General features: G+C 42.8%; 3 protein-coding genes across 4 annotated transcripts; 1 reads left to right on the forward strand and 2 right to left on the reverse strand.

The window, feature by feature from the left end:
* The first annotated feature begins 93 nt into the window (after positions 1 to 93).
* Positions 94 to 1,854, forward strand: gp9 (glycoprotein IX (platelet)). 2 transcript variants are annotated; one of them, XM_041946633.1, is made up of 2 exons: positions 94 to 252; positions 578 to 1,854. In XM_041946633.1, the coding sequence occupies exon 2, from the start codon at positions 579 to 581 to the stop codon at positions 1,377 to 1,379; it is 801 nt and encodes a 266-aa protein (XP_041802567.1). In that variant the 5' UTR covers positions 94 to 252; position 578; the 3' UTR covers positions 1,380 to 1,854. The 2 variants fall into 2 exon arrangements, with proteins under 2 accessions (XP_041802567.1, XP_041802568.1); XM_041946634.1 differs by having other exon boundaries at positions 601 to 1,854.
* Positions 1,855 to 2,143: 289 nt separating this feature from the next.
* LOC121613297 (haloacid dehalogenase-like hydrolase domain-containing 5) lies at positions 2,144 to 6,166 on the reverse strand. Its single transcript, XM_041946632.1, has 8 exons — positions 5,965 to 6,166; positions 5,072 to 5,275; positions 4,822 to 4,934; positions 4,630 to 4,723; positions 4,498 to 4,531; positions 4,218 to 4,392; positions 3,888 to 4,076; positions 2,144 to 3,367 (listed from the first exon to the last, which is right to left on the reverse strand). Exons 1-8 carry the CDS (start codon positions 6,082 to 6,084, stop codon positions 2,971 to 2,973), a joined length of 1,326 nt encoding a protein of 441 aa, XP_041802566.1. The 5' UTR covers positions 6,085 to 6,166; the 3' UTR covers positions 2,144 to 2,970.
* A 757-nt stretch (positions 6,167 to 6,923) lies between these two features.
* cnbpa (CCHC-type zinc finger, nucleic acid binding protein a) lies at positions 6,924 to 11,300 on the reverse strand. Its single transcript, XM_041945808.1, has 5 exons — positions 11,223 to 11,300; positions 8,954 to 9,077; positions 8,415 to 8,480; positions 8,106 to 8,304; positions 6,924 to 7,943 (listed from the first exon to the last, which is right to left on the reverse strand). The coding sequence occupies exons 2-5, from the start codon at positions 9,072 to 9,074 to the stop codon at positions 7,826 to 7,828; spliced, it is 504 nt and encodes a 167-aa protein (XP_041801742.1). The 5' UTR covers positions 9,075 to 9,077; positions 11,223 to 11,300; the 3' UTR covers positions 6,924 to 7,825.
* Positions 11,301 to 13,310: the final 2,010 nt, after the last annotated feature.

Here is a 13,310-nt window from a genome sequence, read left to right on the forward strand (position 1 = left end):
CTTATCTCCTTTAAGCAGATGGATTTCCCTCATGTCAAATGCGCCATAACCGTGCAGTGTTATTGGTGCACGCCTTACACAGACGTTGCTCTGTAACGCAACAGTTACAAAACAGGGACACCTTGAGTCCAGAACTTTTGAACTACTCTTCAGCTCGAATGCAACATTGGACTATAACAGAGATATATATTATCTTCAGAGACGACTGGCACCACAAGAAGTGACTTCCAAGCTGCTTTGTCTCGAAAAAAGGTTTGTATTCCTTCAATTCAGAAAGAGGGGTTTTTTACTTTCTCTATGGAATTTGGCTGTATCTGAATACTTCAGTACAGTTTATGGATGCACATGAATATTTAATATATTTCACCTCAGATCTGCTTCTGAAAATGGGCCGTTTTTTGCTTGTTTTTTAATGTTAACTTTATCCTAGGGCACAGCTTTATGGACTATATCGTGTTTCAGAAAGCTCCACTGTATCAACGTACTGAGTGCTGCACTGGAGGCATCTGCTAAAGCATCTTCTCTGTTGTTATTGTGCAAGATGGAATTTAACAGTGCAAATTTCCTAATCCCACAGAATGCTCTCTGGTTTAATCTTAGCTGTCCTCCTCCTCTTGGCCACATCAAGTGCACGCACTACTGGTCAGCCCTGTCTATGTTCAGCTCTCCAGCCTGCAGGCCTGCAAGTGAACTGCAGCTCTTTAAACCTCATGGAGCTGCCTCACCTGCCCCCAGACACCACAGAGCTCCACGCTCAGGACAACCGGCTCACCTCAGTGTCTCCAGGGGTGTTTGACAGGCTGGTTGGTCTGAAGAAGGTCTCACTATCTGGGAATCCCTTCCACTGTGACTGTAGGATCCAATACCTGAGGAACTGGTTGCTAAAGAACAGGGCTATTGTCTCCAAGGAGCCCACCTGTGCCAGTCCGAGCTCTGTGGCTCAGAAAGCCATCACTGAACTCACTGATGACTACTTCTCTTCCTATTCTCCAGCAAGCTGTACTGGTGGGACTTTTAACACCATCATGGGAGTGATGCTATGCTGCCTCATTGTTCTGCTTCTGTGGTGTCTGAGACTAGCCAAAACATCCACCATCACCCTCTACATAGATGAGAGACATTCTGGATTCGAGGCCAACTCTTTGCGCTCACAGAGGCCCGGACACAGGAGGAGGCGGCACGCCGCGCAGTCAGAAGAAGACTCTCACTCTCTCACTTCTGAAGAAGATCTAGAAAAGTCACCTATCAACATGGACTTACTGCCACAAGTACTGGATGTGCTGCACAAGAAGCACAATATAAAGATAAGCCTACCTGAGCGCCCCCTTCGCCTGCTGCCATGGAATTACAAAAACACTGCAAGTGACAAACAGAGCTGATCCGAGGAGGGGTGAATCTAGGGCAACTTTCACCTCTCATTCAAGGGGACTGGTGGGGGAGTTGCAGGTATTTCACCTCAGTGGAATCGTTATCCAGGTCACTGATACCACCTGGTTCATTAGTGCTCCTGCCTGTTGTAATGGTAGTCGTTAGAAATAGAGTTGAGGGCAGTAACAAGGCTGCCCAACAGATTTCTGTTCTTTTCTTTAAATAAAGTTATTTTTAATGCTAAACTGCTACAGCCATGTCTCCTGAGGCTTCTTCTGGGTAAGTGTCTTTTTCCTTACAATGTAACCTAATTTCATTCAGGGAATTTTGTCTAATTTAGGCATGGAGAGTACCAGATAAATGCATGATAGTATCACATCTTATGTACATTTTAACATGCTATATTTGAGCATTTTGGGTAAAGCTCAAGAAATTATGTGTTTATAATGTGCTGACTATACAGATACACCAACAACAATAAAATATTAAGAGTACTAGAATGATTTTGGCCTCTGATTGTATCACAAATGGCAAAGAACTAATTGGAAATGCTACATACATGTCTGTCTTACAACAGACCTACAGGACTTTGGACTGAGATAGTTAGCATTTGTGTATGTAGCATAGAGATGGTGCATACTTGGAGACAAATCTACATTATGCTGTGTGTTATGAGTGACAAATTAGAGCAATCTTGGCGTGAATATCTTGACCGGCTCTGAAAAATTGTGGGATGTTTTTGATTGAAAAAACACAATTTGCAAAACGTGTGCAACAATTCCCTATATTTTCTTAAGTTACAGTATTTACAATGAGTAAGTTACTACAAATGGTCAAATATGGAGTGGTAAAAGACTTTGATTGGCATTGTAACTGTCTCTCAATAAATTTCTACTTAGCTTTTGCTTCCAAAGTTAAAATTTTAAAGCATAAAAAGTTCTGCATTACAATAAACAGGTTATGGCAGGAAGATATGGTAACATTTAACAAAGATGAAAATCTCTGGTCTGTGCAAATACTGATCAAGGCTCTCACAACTAGACAAAATGCAGACAGACAGTACTATTAGAGGACAATATTGCACATGTTTTACAGTTAAAGTATTACTCTCATATCCATGCATAGATTTTTCCAGGATAAATGGGTAAAAAAATGGCTAAATATGCAATAATAAAAGGTCAACTTGAGATTAAAAGTCAAATGTTATCTGAATATGCTTCTTAAAAACACTTCTCAGTTTTTGTAATAAATATAGGATGATTTCAGGATTTGTAATTATCTAAAACATTACTATCATCTAAAAAAATACTTAGTAGGGTCAAATAAGGCCATTCTTACACTTTTCCTTAATGAAAAACGTAATTAAAGACTATCACAAAAACAATATAAAAGAGACAGTAACAGTTACATGGTTAATTTTCTCTTCAGTTGGTCTCAATGTTGAAAGTTTAGAGTATGACCCATATTTTGTCAATGCCCTGTCCAAGTCCACAGTGTTAGGCTCCTACAGGTTCATGCGTTAAAGTGGCATACCCTTCATAATGCACCACTCCCCCTCAGCTAGGACCTCCATGATCACACGAAACCTGCTGGATCAGAACTCTACTGAGGCACGAACTTCTCCTGCTCGAAGATGAGGTCAACAGCTTCCGCCACATCCTGCACGATGTTGTCCGGCTCCACCAGCGCAGGGTCGAATCTGAAGTCCCGGTGCCCGTGGAACACAGTCTCCTTGATGCAGTGAGTCGCATCAGACGGCACCTCTGCGTTGGGGTTGTAGACCCCCGTGCAGACTAGCACAGACTTACAGGAAGTGGCAGAGGGCAGCGCTAGCTCGCTCTCCAGCAGATTGTCCATCTCCTCTTCCTGGGGCACGGCAGTGGTGGACCCTGTGGCGGCCACCATCTTCGCAATGGCTTTGGGGTTCTTCCGGGCAACTCTCTCCTCCAGGTAGCGGTTGTATAGGTTGGCGCCATAGATGTCCGTCATGAGGTTATCCCTGAGAGTGCAGAAGAAAAAGACACAAAGCTAGCCCGGATACTGTGCAAGAAAGTGTTTATTTTGGATGTTTGGATGTTCGATGAAGGAGCTGTTGAAGCAGTTCCACGGCGCTGGCACACAAACACAGAACAGCTGTACCAGCACAACAGCAACAGTCGCGATAAAAAGTAGAAGTGAAACATGCATGCTCGGAAAGGAAGGTGTGACATGTTCGCAAACACGCTTGCGGGCATTGGAAAGGACTGAGTTCTGTAGTTTCATGTGATAATTCTCACCACACTGTTGAGTAACACATCAGGCTTTCAGCTTGCCAAAACTGCAAACCGTAGTTAAAATCTAAGCAAACACACATTAAAATAGCTGGCAGAAGGCCGGCTGAGGCGAGGTTATTACACACTATTTTAGTGTGCAGTACATGTTCCTGCGCTCTGCCGCTTTTCATTAACGTCTCATCACCTCCTTAGTTTATTCCATAATAACCACATTTGCAATACAGAGAAAAAAGCTTGGTATCTTACCCTATAGCATAAAGGGAAGTGATGGGATGTTTCCATTGCCTCTGCATGGCCTGGCTTCTGATGAGGTACTCTGCAAAATGGTAGGTCAGCTCACTGGGTTTCCCAATGAGAGCATCATACTTCAGGTCTTTACCCGTTATCTTCTTATAGATGTTCTCTAGGCACACAAGAAAAGTCCCGTGGCCAAACCTTGAGACAAAATGAGACAGCAGAAGACAAAGGGATGGATTTACATTGAGACCCTTGTGAGGCTGCGCTTTAGTTGTTGATGGCAATAAATGAAATCCTTCTTTTAAATCCTCTTTGCAGTGCTGAGTTTTAAAAGCTTACCGTGGAGAATGGGCCTCGGCCATCCACATGAGGTCCATGTTGCAGGCCAGGAGGGGGAGGTGAGGCGTCTTCTGGGTTTGGTGAACGCCGCCGAGGTTACCGTTGGTCAACAGAACGTCAATTATCAGCTGCAGGTTGGTCTCCCATCGAATCGGCTCCCCGAACAGGATCACAGCTGCATGTGGAATTAAAAGATCCACATAAAACATCTTTCATATCAGTGATGGCGAAAAGCGGGCGCCTGTGAGCAACTCTGAGACTGACAGCTGCATGTTCTTACCTTCAACCTTAGGAAGGTTCCCCACAGGATTGGACTGAAATAAAAGAAGAGACACTAAACATGTGCTGCAGCTTAAGAAACGCTTCTGTTTCTATGACTGACAAATGGCTGCAACCCATTTCAATCTCTCACCGGCAGTTTAGGTCTCCTGTTGTGATCCACCATGTCCAGCAAAGGGAACGACTCCCTCAGCATGTCAATGCTGACAACATTCTTGAAGCCGACACTAGAGACAGAGTGTTAAGGACAAACCAGGGGTGTTAGGCAAAGCTAATTTAAAAGGGCCACAAACAGAAAACAGATCAAAGCAGGATTCCAGGATACTTTTTTGCAATTTCCAGGACTGGTCCCTGTCCTGACACCAGCACACACTTGTCATGAAACTTCTTGAACATCCTCAGGGGACTGTGAGACATGATGACTTGATCTTGTGTAATCTGAAAATAGATCAAATGTCAGGAGAGGTTAATAGCAGAAGAGACAGGGGGCGCCAGGATAATAATACCATACAGAAAACCAGATCTCCAAAGAATAAGCCTCAACAGCGACTTCTCCCACCAGTTTGACAACTCACAGGCACTCCCAGGATGTGAGACAGCTGGTCCGCTTTTGTCTGCCGAAGGCAGTTCCCAGCATTCGTGACAAACACCACCGGCACCACGAACTGCCCCCGAGAGTCGACCAACTTCTCGAACGACTTCTTCGCAGCAGGGATCGGCATCCTTCCGCGGACGAGCACGCCATCGATGTCGAACAACAGCCCGAAGCGCGGCTGCGGCTGCGGGGGAGGAAGGACAGGCACAGGCTCGTCAGCCAAACTGTCGGCAAGAAATGAAAGAGAAAAAGCAAACGACCTGGCGCCGCAGCGCGCCTTCTCCAAAACTGTGGCCGAAAAATGAAAGACGAGCAGGCAGGAGGATTTGTGACTGCGCGCAACGATCATGTCTATAGATGAGGAATTACAATCACAATGATAAATACCTTCAGATGTACTTTTTAGCATGCTGTAACGTCTGTGAATATAGTTTCCACACATGTTTTTTAAAAATATTGATGACGGGGCTGATTCTATATCATGACATAATTTATTATTTTTGCAACATACGGGGAAGCCACGCATGGTGGGAAACGTAGTGACACAGCAGCACATAGGGGGTGTTTGGTCCCATTGTTAGCGTAAGACAAATAATCCTCCAGCTATCCAAACATAAAAATATAAAAGGCTGTTATGTGCTTTTTTCCCCCAATGTTTTTCCTGTTGCTGGGGCTGACAGAACAAACTCGGAACACTCTGCATCAGCTATTGTTGCAGTTAGCTACAGCTGCGGTTCAGCTCCCCCGTCGTTTCCTCCAGCGCATCCACATCTGAGAAAGATCTGACACACTGCAGCGACAACCTGCAACAAAGTATCGCCCTGCCAACAAACGTTTGCCTGAGCCGAGGCGCAGCAACAGCTCGGACCGTACCTTGCTGTTAGACTGAGTTCCGCAAAACCCGCACCGAGAACCGACAATCGCAGCGTTTCGTCTGGCTTGACGGTTACTCAGGGTGTACAAGCCCCGGTAAAACGGCAGGAGCCCCCTCATCTCCTTTATTTATCACCGGATTAAAAAAAAGTGAAAAGGAGGCTGCATGAAGAAGCCGGCTCGCTCCGGCCGCGGTGGCTGCTCCGCTTCTCTTTTTTTTTTTCCTCAGATGTTTTGTCGCCTGTAATTTGACTGGGCGAGACCAGATGACGACACATGAGGAGGAGGAGGGTCTCCTGCTACATCTCTGCCGGAAGGAGCCGGAGAGCTGCATCTGCACCGCAACCCCTGCTGCCATTTTAGGCGCCGAGGTGGAGCTTCGCGCGTAACGAGCGCGCCGGCGGCTCCGCAGATAACAGGACAGGGCTGCAGGGGGAAAAAAAAAAAAAAACAAAAAACATACACACACACACACGAGCCAGCTGAGCCCATCACCTGTCTTCCTCGCGTGCACGCGTGTGTTTCACGGTGCGTCGTTCATTTGCACAACATGGATCCCCATGAGCCTTCTCCATTTTACCGCTAGGACGCAGCCAGTTTGGTCACTGGTGTGCCCTCATGTCCGGGATGTGCTTCAGGGAGGCTAAATTTTGCTGCAGGGAAGCAAAAGGAATTTGACCCTTTCCCTTCGAGACTGAATTCCATTTCCAGTTTTACACAACTAGCTCTGTTAAATGAAAGCACCTTTTTTAGAGAGTGGGTGGACAATATATATTTCAGGACAAATGCAGGTGAATCATTAGGATTAGTCACCAAAGGGCAGATACTGTTAACCTGCAAATCAGGTTAAGTGTATATTTGGCAGATGGCTTCAGAATGGACAAATGCCTGCAAAGGAAAGGTATCTCAAAACAGCAAGCATTAAAACGTACGCCACTGAAATCAGACAATAGGTCCTCCCCGTGCTCCTCCAGCTTTATTGATAGTTTAAAATTACATTTCTATTTTCTAGGACTTCAGTTGCACTTTCCTTCCGACTTAAAAACTGAGTACAAGCAAATGGTATTTATACAGTAGTCTACGTGATATTGTACAAAAATAACATTTTGATTTCTGTGAAAACATTTTTCATTCCCAAATAACTCCTAATTCTGCTGTTCTGACAACTGTTATTGATGCTAAATTTTGCCAAGGTATAAAACAAAAAACGAACAGGAAAAAAAGAAAAACAAAAGGAAAAAAAATTCCAAAGCCGTTTTAAAAGTAAAAGTATACCTTGGACTACCAAGTGATATTTAAATTGTAAACAGATTTCTATAAAAGAACGTGTTTCTTTCAATACCTCCAAAATTTTTATATCTTAGCAATATAACATGTAGTTTGTTATCGCCCGCTTAGCTGCTTGTAGGGCTGAAATGCATCATGTTATGAACTGTTTCCATGTCATACTCTCTTGGCCAACTCATCCCACTAAAACAAACCAAAATAACCATACATGGAAGTTCGGTTTCCATTTACTCCCTTCTTCTATTCTCATTTTACTGAGGCTCTCTTCCACAAGCTCAGAGGTCCTATAGATTCCCATATGTTTAGTCCCATTTATTCATCTCTGATCACCAGTGGCTTGGAAAGGGGGGCTCTTTAACAAAGCATTATACAGAACACTGCTACCAAACTAAAACATTTTTGTATTGAATGCAGAAAGATATTTTTTCACCCCTTTCATTGTGTTTCATGTCGAGAGGCTCACTGGCCTGGGACTAGCCTCTGTTAGCCAAACTTTGGCCAGTGAAGAGGATTCAGAGAAAATAATACAACCAACCATCAATCTGAAAAAAGGAGGGGCAACAGAGGGCACTGATTATGCGCTGGCTTCAATGGTGCAGTCTTTTGCCAGGTGGCCTGCCTTTCCGCAGTTGTAGCAATTAGTCTCGCTGGCTTTACTGCATTGCACAGCAACGTGACCAATCTCGCCACACCTAGGGGGGGACAAAAGTTGACAGTTTCAGAAGTGAAGGACAATAAAGCATAATAATTAGACCAGGAACACTATAAGCCTATTTAAATGTTAAAGACAGCGAATACTGTGTCAGACAATTAAGGGTATCACTTCCAAAATGGGACCATGACTCAAGACTCACCTGTAACATTTGACCTTATCGCAGATTTTCTGGATGTGGCCAAACCCACCACAAGAGTAGCACTTCTGCTCGTTGGCATGATCACAGTCACGGGCCATGTGGCCAGCTTTGCCGCAGGTGTAGCAGAGCTGCTCCCTCTCCTTTTTGGGCTCCTTGCAGTCCCGTGAAATGTGGCCACTCCTGTGACAGTTGTAGCATGCTGAACAGGGAAAAAAAAAAAAAGTAAGAAAACATCACCTGACACCAACTAGCTACAATTGCACCAACTAACTAGAATTGAAACAGAAGAAATAGAACTGCAATGCACACCATCCTCAGTTTGGTCACAGTCCCGGGCCATGTGTCCTTGGTCTCCACACCGATAACAGAACAGCTCTGTAGTGACAGACAGATCAGTGCACAATCAGTGTATGGCTTTAAAAGTAAAATGCAGCACTTTTAAGGTAACTAAACCATAAAAGTCCAGTCTCTTGAGGGCTTGGACCGTTTCATTTCAAATATTAAAATATTTCTGGTGAATGTGTAGATGAAACACCAGTTTATGCTTAAAATAAAAACCAAACATTTTTCAGGGAGTATATTCAAATTCAAGCATATTCTCAACTTTCAAGACTGTACAAACAAAATGGAGATTACAAGAATCTAATTTATGGCTTTCCTTAAGTGTTTCTCCTCAAATTAATGTGTTCCATCAGGAATGCTGTGCTGAGACCCATCTGTAACCCCCAACTACAGCTACAAATAAATTACATATGGAAAATGTAGTTTAAAAAAAAACCCCAAACATGTAACACAAGTTATTGTACTAATCATTAAATGCAGGATGTGGCCTGAATAGTATTAAGTACCCTTGCTTCGTCCCCGACCCCTGCCGGAGCGTCCACGTGAACCGCTGGCATTGGGGCAATTCTTGATCCAATGCCCAGAGCGGCCACATCCAAAGCACTCGCTGTTGCCGCCCAACTCCATTATCTAGACAAAAACATAGCACATATTAGTAATCATAATTCAGCTCTTATAAAATCTCTACATACATACATTAAACTCACACACTGTCTACACTGGGTGCATTCAGCTGTGTTTTTCAGCCGTCCATCTTACTGGGCTTTCATGCCAAACACAAAAAAGGAGGACAATTCTATCTTTGCACCCACCATCTTGATTTTCTACCAGGTTCAGTGCCAGATAAATTCAGCTTTGACTCGCTAACAGGCCAACCCCTGCAAAAATGCATGTATGTGCATTCTGGCAGACAGAATGTCATATCAAAATTTATGTAACACAGTTATGCACCTGTACATTATAATCATATGTCACAGGCAATTATTAAGAGGACACGAGTGCCACGTTAAATGAAGGTTTGAATGTGTCTTCTTAAACAATTAAGCAGCTTAGTATGATCTCAAAACCTAAGCGCACCAATGTGGCACATTAATCTTGTTGCTAGCAGCAAAATCTGTTTGGACTACTTATAAAAACACTTAATGACATGATCTTTCGCATTAGAACACACATATTTCGTGTGTTCATATTTTTATATCTAGTGTGACCGCCTGTTGATCAGTAAATCTTTCATTTTTGGCTGATGCAGCCGTTTGCACTGCTGCGAAACAGTAAACTAACAGCCGATGTGATTGTTTGGCGCAGCCAGTGTACACAATGTGTCATGAGTGCCATGTCATCAAGAATGGCCTGATCAGACATAATTTAATTATCAGAATCAATACAAACTCTAAAACATCAAAACATGTCATTTATACCCATTTTTTTGGAAAATTCTGTTACAGATACAATTACTTTTACACAGTTCTTCATCTTGGAGTCAAATAACAGCACACAACTCACACATCAGTACTGCAAGTGTCAGTTTAGGTTGGTGACTACCGGGGGATCTAATCTACGATCAAAAAGGTAAAAATTTCAGATGCGGTTTCTATCATAATTGGCCATCAGACTACAACTAACTACCAAGCTAACTTACACGATTTCATCAATGGAAACATGTTGTGAGGCCAAACTTCTGTTTGCTGACGCTGCTAAAGACATCAAGTCAAGAAGAATGTGGGTTAATGAGTAATCAAGTCTCCTCGTCATTAGTACCCAAAAGACGACGCAGGCTAACAACACGAGGCATCTGCAATTGAATTAATGTTGCCGTTGTGGAACATCGCAGAGGCTAACTTGTTGCTTACAATTCAGATAACGGTCTCCCAAACACACGCCGGGCCTCAGTTTGTATCTTATATAATAGCGTTCCACTAAATAACTGCAGAATTTATCTTGCTCCACTAGTCAGCACGTGTTAAGCTTGTTTTCACCAGGCACAGACGGTAGAGTTTAGATTATTTTCTGTGATTTGGTCAAATTTATAGCTGCAGGCCACTCGCTACTACAGAGACGGCCATGCTGTGGGTTGTATGCTACCTCGGAACGCTAGCTCCAGAGGGCAGTTCAGGCCATCGTGTTATAAATAACGTTTGCTGAAATAGCAAGCACGATGTCAAACAAAGCTTAAAATAGCACGACTTGTATTAAAAGCACCTATGGACCATCCACACCCAAGTAAGTAAACCACACAACGTCTTCCTTAGGTTTTTTACGGTTGCAAAACAAAATCAAATGCCAAAGGTTGAAGCTCCGCTAACGTTGGCCTAGTCACGTTGATATTTCTGCGCACTACCCAGATCCTAACGGTACTGTCGCTGCTGGCTAGCACACGCTAGCAGACCACCTCACGACCATTACTAATAAACACGGTTCAGTCGACGATTAGGCTTCTTTGTCTGATAGGAACGTGTCGATCCAACGCTTATAATGATGGAGGTTTACTGTACACAGTTTCTGACGGATATTCAAGCGAATATAACATAAAAACAAAATTTCCCGCGCACGGCGTATACGCCAAAGTCGTTGTAACGGTCTAGCATTAGCAGGCCGGACCGAGAACCCGATGCTCCGTTAAAGCGACCAGGCCAGAGCAGTGCGTTTTTACAAAAGAAACCCGACTAAGCGTCAAATTTTTCCGCCCTTGTTGGCTTTAACATATCACAGTTTCAAAGTTTACACATACACAATATCTATGGATTAAATACATTTTAGTGCTGTTTTATTGCTTACCTTGCTGGCTACCTAACTATGTCAGTGTTTACGCCTCCTTCTTTGCGCTACATGCGGTGTGAGCAGGAGTTCCTGAATTGTCATTCACAGTATCCAGTAAAAATCTGCATGGTCATTGGCCAAACAACCAATAAACATCCAATCATAGACGAGGATGGCTGGACACCGCCTCTATGAATCAGCCAATCTTTGATACAGGTTGATCCATTTTCCATATATCGACTGGCCTCTTTTTATCCATTCGATTTCTAGCATTCAAATTGTCTTAAAATTACAAACATCAAGGGATATGTTTATACCAGTATACTACAACTGCTTCTACTTCTTCGACTAAAATAATAAGAATAAAGATTGTTCATACTATGGTTTCCAAAATAAAAAAAGGTTTATTTAAGAGTCACGAGATAGACAGAGAGTATAAAATGCAGACTATTGTTTACATTTTAACAGAAAACTTTAAATGGTTTGATATGATCGTTATTTATTGTTAACTAGCATATTTTTTTCATGAAAATTGCTTGAGATTCTGTGAGCAACTTTAAGAGCCTTATCTTTTGATATTGTGTGCTAAGGCTATGCAGTGACCCCTCGAATCTTTCCAGTAGCCCCTTAGAGCTAATGTTCCTGACACATCTACAGTTTTATTTGATTAAATCAATGGCAGTACCTGCAGTGCCTCACAGTCGATGTCTCAGAAGCAGAGGAATCAGTGCGATAACTTGTATAGAGACGTCTGTATCTGGAGCTCAGTAACTGCTACCACTGTTACTGGTTAGATTTAACCGGACAGCTGGAAATGTTTATACACAGTTTAAGTAAAAGGGGATTTCTAGTGTGTGAGAAACAGAAACAGAAAGTACATCAGAATCTTTTGTTCTGCACAATCAAGCATCATCACAACTATTTAAAAAAAACAATTATAAAGCCAAAATCACTAATAAGGAGAGCAGTATTTTTGCATTTCTTAATAAACACCTGAAATGATAATTTATGGGCTACTCATTTTCTTTGTGGATGCCCCAAAGTCAAGTTAATAAAGCAAATTTGAAAACACAGAATCTGGAATTGGGATGAGAGTTTAAAATGGGCCTAAAACAATCAACGGTCAAAACAAACAGTGGTGCACGTGTGTTTCTGACTGATGATTTCTCAAACACGTTTTTGTATAACTGATGCCAGTACCTTCTTCTTCACTGAGTCCTGATTACATCATATTTTGAATACAAGAGAACTGATAGACAACAGTCCATGGGAGCTGCAAGCATCTCGGCTAACTGGCCTGAGTGCTCAGTCAGATCAATAAGTGGGAGAGATGCATTCATGTCAGTCTTAAGGTGGCTTTGGTTGTAAAGCTCTGAGACGGCAATTGCTTTTTCCTGCGGTCTTCATTCTGCAGCTTGCAGCCTTAAATACAAAGCAGGGGAAAATATCACAACCTGTGGTGAATCATTTTGAATTGATTAAGAGGTGTATCACCATCATATCCCATGCTGACTGAAATACAGTGGCACAGTAGCATGTAGGGTGGAGTACCTTAAAATGCTCCACAATGACAAAGCCCTGCCCTCATCTTCAGAAAACAGTATTTGGCATTTCTGTTGTTTGTAAGATGGAATATCTATTAGAAAATACTATTTTCAAAAAAGTAGACTAAATTGTGAAGTTAGATTTGAGGAATGAAAGCACACAGTGACGTAACATGGGTTTGTGATTTAGATCTCTGGCTGAAACTGTCTGCTGCTTGCTGCTTTATGGAAAACAATGTACGCTGAAGCCATCAAGGCATATTGATGAAGATGTTTTATTCTCAGGTGGTGTCAACTGGATCTGTCTGTGATTAGGGTACCTCAGGGGACCCCACCCCCCTCCCTCCACTGGGATGCCACGGAGATGGTGAACACATGGTGAGTGTAGAGGGCACCTCTCACAATTGTGCTGTTTCAGGGACAAGAACAAGGTGTGTTTTCTTGCTGACAAGTGCTCATGTTTAGGCCTGTTTTGATGTTTGAAAACATTTCAAATCCATATAAAACTAAAGAATGATGCAATTTTTCTGCAAATCTGAAAAAATTCTCCCCATCTGTTTTC

Source organism: Chelmon rostratus, chromosome 10 (assembly GCF_017976325.1).
Source record: "Chelmon rostratus isolate fCheRos1 chromosome 10, fCheRos1.pri, whole genome shotgun sequence".
Lineage (NCBI taxonomy): Eukaryota > Metazoa > Chordata > Actinopteri > Chaetodontiformes > Chaetodontidae > Chelmon > Chelmon rostratus.

What these genes read in the sequence shown, in the direction of transcription:
- gp9 (XM_041946633.1), top strand. Translation starts at nt 579, where the DNA reads ATGCTCTCTGGTTTAATCTTAGCTGTCCTCCTCCTCTTGGCCACATCA.
- LOC121613297 (XM_041946632.1), bottom strand. Translation starts at nt 6,084, where the DNA reads ATGAGGGGGCTCCTGCCGTTTTACCGGGGCTTGTACACCCTGAGTAAC. An exon ending in GCCGAGGCCCATTCTCCACG is followed by an intron (nt 4,077 to 4,217) that starts GTAAGCTTTTAA and finishes TTTTGTCTCAAG; the next exon opens with GTTTGGCCACGGGACTTTTC. An exon ending in ACTTCCCTTTATGCTATAGG is followed by an intron (nt 3,368 to 3,887) that starts GTAAGATACCAA and finishes CTGCACTCTCAG; the next exon opens with GGATAACCTCATGACGGACA.
- cnbpa (XM_041945808.1), bottom strand. Translation starts at nt 9,074, where the DNA reads ATGGAGTTGGGCGGCAACAGCGAGTGCTTTGGATGTGGCCGCTCTGGG. An exon ending in CTGTGACCAAACTGAGGATG is followed by an intron (nt 8,305 to 8,414) that starts GTGTGCATTGCA and finishes TTCCCTGTTCAG; the next exon opens with CATGCTACAACTGTCACAGG. An exon ending in GATAAGGTCAAATGTTACAG is followed by an intron (nt 7,944 to 8,105) that starts GTGAGTCTTGAG and finishes GTCCCCCCCTAG; the next exon opens with GTGTGGCGAGATTGGTCACG.